At 33.2% G+C, this 1,982-nt stretch overlaps 1 protein-coding gene across 1 annotated transcript; it reads right to left on the minus strand.

Moving 5' to 3' along the window:
* Positions 1-6: 6 nt before the first annotated feature.
* On the minus strand, positions 7-1,976 carry LOC119644265 (the record flags this gene model as incomplete). The annotated part of the gene is made up of 5 exons (XM_038043800.1): positions 1,927-1,976; positions 1,626-1,838; positions 234-775; positions 83-160; positions 7-30 (listed from the first exon to the last, which is right to left on the minus strand). Coding segments are annotated over exons 1-5 (884 nt in total), but the record flags the coding sequence as incomplete, so codon positions are not given.
* Between the last annotated feature and the right edge of the window lie 6 nt (positions 1,977-1,982).

Raw genomic sequence — 1,982 nt, forward strand, 5'->3', positions numbered from 1 at the left:
ATTTGCAATTGCTTGGAAGTGTTAGTCATTCTATAAGGACAGTAAAATCATAAAGATGATACAGGGCATTTTTTTAACATACCCCTCTGGTGGATACATATGACCTATTAAGAATTGTACCGCCACATCTTTGGGCCAACTAGCTAGGATGTAATTAGCCCTGCAACACCAGTAGAAAACGGAATATGTTTATAATAATGTTTCAATCAATAATTGTTTAGAAATTTAAATACCGTTTCACATTTTCCGCTGCTGTACTCATATCCTCAACTCCAACTGTACCCACTATATTTTGATCTTCATACAAAGTTTCATCTAGTAGCGTGTTGTCACTAGAAGCCATGTCCGATGTAAATGACAACCACATTTGTAGCAATTTAAACTGAATTTTTTCCTCCTTGATATCATGTAACTCCGCTATCTCTTTTACTAACGTATTTATATCCAATTTACCTCCCTTCAGTATAATTTCGTGATGATACAAACGGTGTATCAATTCTGAAGGATATTCAACTAATTTTATCAAGTCATCATCGTTCAATCCATATGCGTGTAATAAATGTTGTGTTTTTATTACCGGATAATTTCGTTTAATTTTTTTTAATTGTTCCTGACATTTTGGATCCACAATTAATTTTTCATTTGTCATTACAAATTTATAACATTCATAGGATGCCTCAACTTGATCGGCTCCATCCGGGGCATAATTTGAAACAAAGTAGAGAATGAGGAATGCTTTAGACAAATTATGAACGTGCTTTACTAGGCGTAAAATCTGAAATTAAAAGAAAATATAAAGAACATGAATAAGGAGTTCCTCCTTGTTAAAAACCCTAGGCTAGGAGCAGAGAAAAGTGGACAACCTGTTTAATACAGTTGAACAGGGTTCAACATGTTTTATTCAGATTTTCATAACTACGGCTGTAAGTGGACTCTGTAATACTCTCCTCTTCCATTAAGAGCGTTTTAAGGACCACAAGGTATCATCCATAAGAAATGTTCAATATATGGGGAATTCAAGAAAGGACAGCACACGTCCAAATTCGCTACACGTGCAATTGTTGGTCAATTTCTTTCTCGCTTATAACTTAAATATATATAATTTGATTAACCGCGCTATATTTTTTACGTTTCTTTCTATATGCAAGTAAAAAGTTTGCAGCGTAAAATGCAACGGGTAGTCAAACTGTAAAAAGTCCTAAATACATTATAAAAAAATTATTTTAATTAGTATTTATGAGGGGGGAAATGGAGAAAAAATAGATTTTTCGCTTAGTCACTTTTAAGTGGCTGCACATAATAGTTTATAATGCTTAGAAAGAACTGAATTTCCTATTCATTATAATCTTAAATGAAAGGTAAAGAAAGAGCACCAAACCAACATTGTTTTTCAATAGAGTGTTCCGAGGTCAACTCTAAAATAAAAATCAATTTTGCGTACTTATACTAAAAGCAATCCCTGACATACATTGTACTGTCTTTTGCCATGCTTATAGAAACGATAGCCACGCATTTAGTGGCTACAAACCTTGGTTTTCTTTTTCTTTTATAGATATGTGCGAATATATATCGACTTATAAGTAGCTAAGGCAATATTACTGCATTTTGTATTTTTCCTTACTTACCGATTTTAAAAAAGCGTTATTAGTAGGTTGCAAATGCCAGATCTCAATTTCGCTTTTACTTTTATACTCTGCTATAGAATTTTTAACAGCTGACATGCAAAAGTAATCATTATTTTGAGATACATCGCGAGAGCCCTTAAGCGTGGTGTGCATTTGTATGAGCGGAAACCAACTCTCACAATTGTCTACATTCAATTCACTATCCAATGTATCCTTTGTAATTGAGAAAGAATAGAAAAAGTGAGTTTGAATTTGTTTACAATTGAGAAAGAATAGAAAAAGCGAGTTTGAATTTGTTCACCTTCAATGGATGTTCTACAATTGACATAAAGGGCAAACGATAGCGCGCTATCTTAG

This window comes from Glossina fuscipes, unplaced genomic scaffold, assembly GCF_014805625.2.
Source record: "Glossina fuscipes isolate IAEA_lab_2018 unplaced genomic scaffold, Yale_Gfus_2 104006, whole genome shotgun sequence".
Classification (NCBI taxonomy): domain Eukaryota; kingdom Metazoa; phylum Arthropoda; class Insecta; order Diptera; family Glossinidae; genus Glossina; species Glossina fuscipes.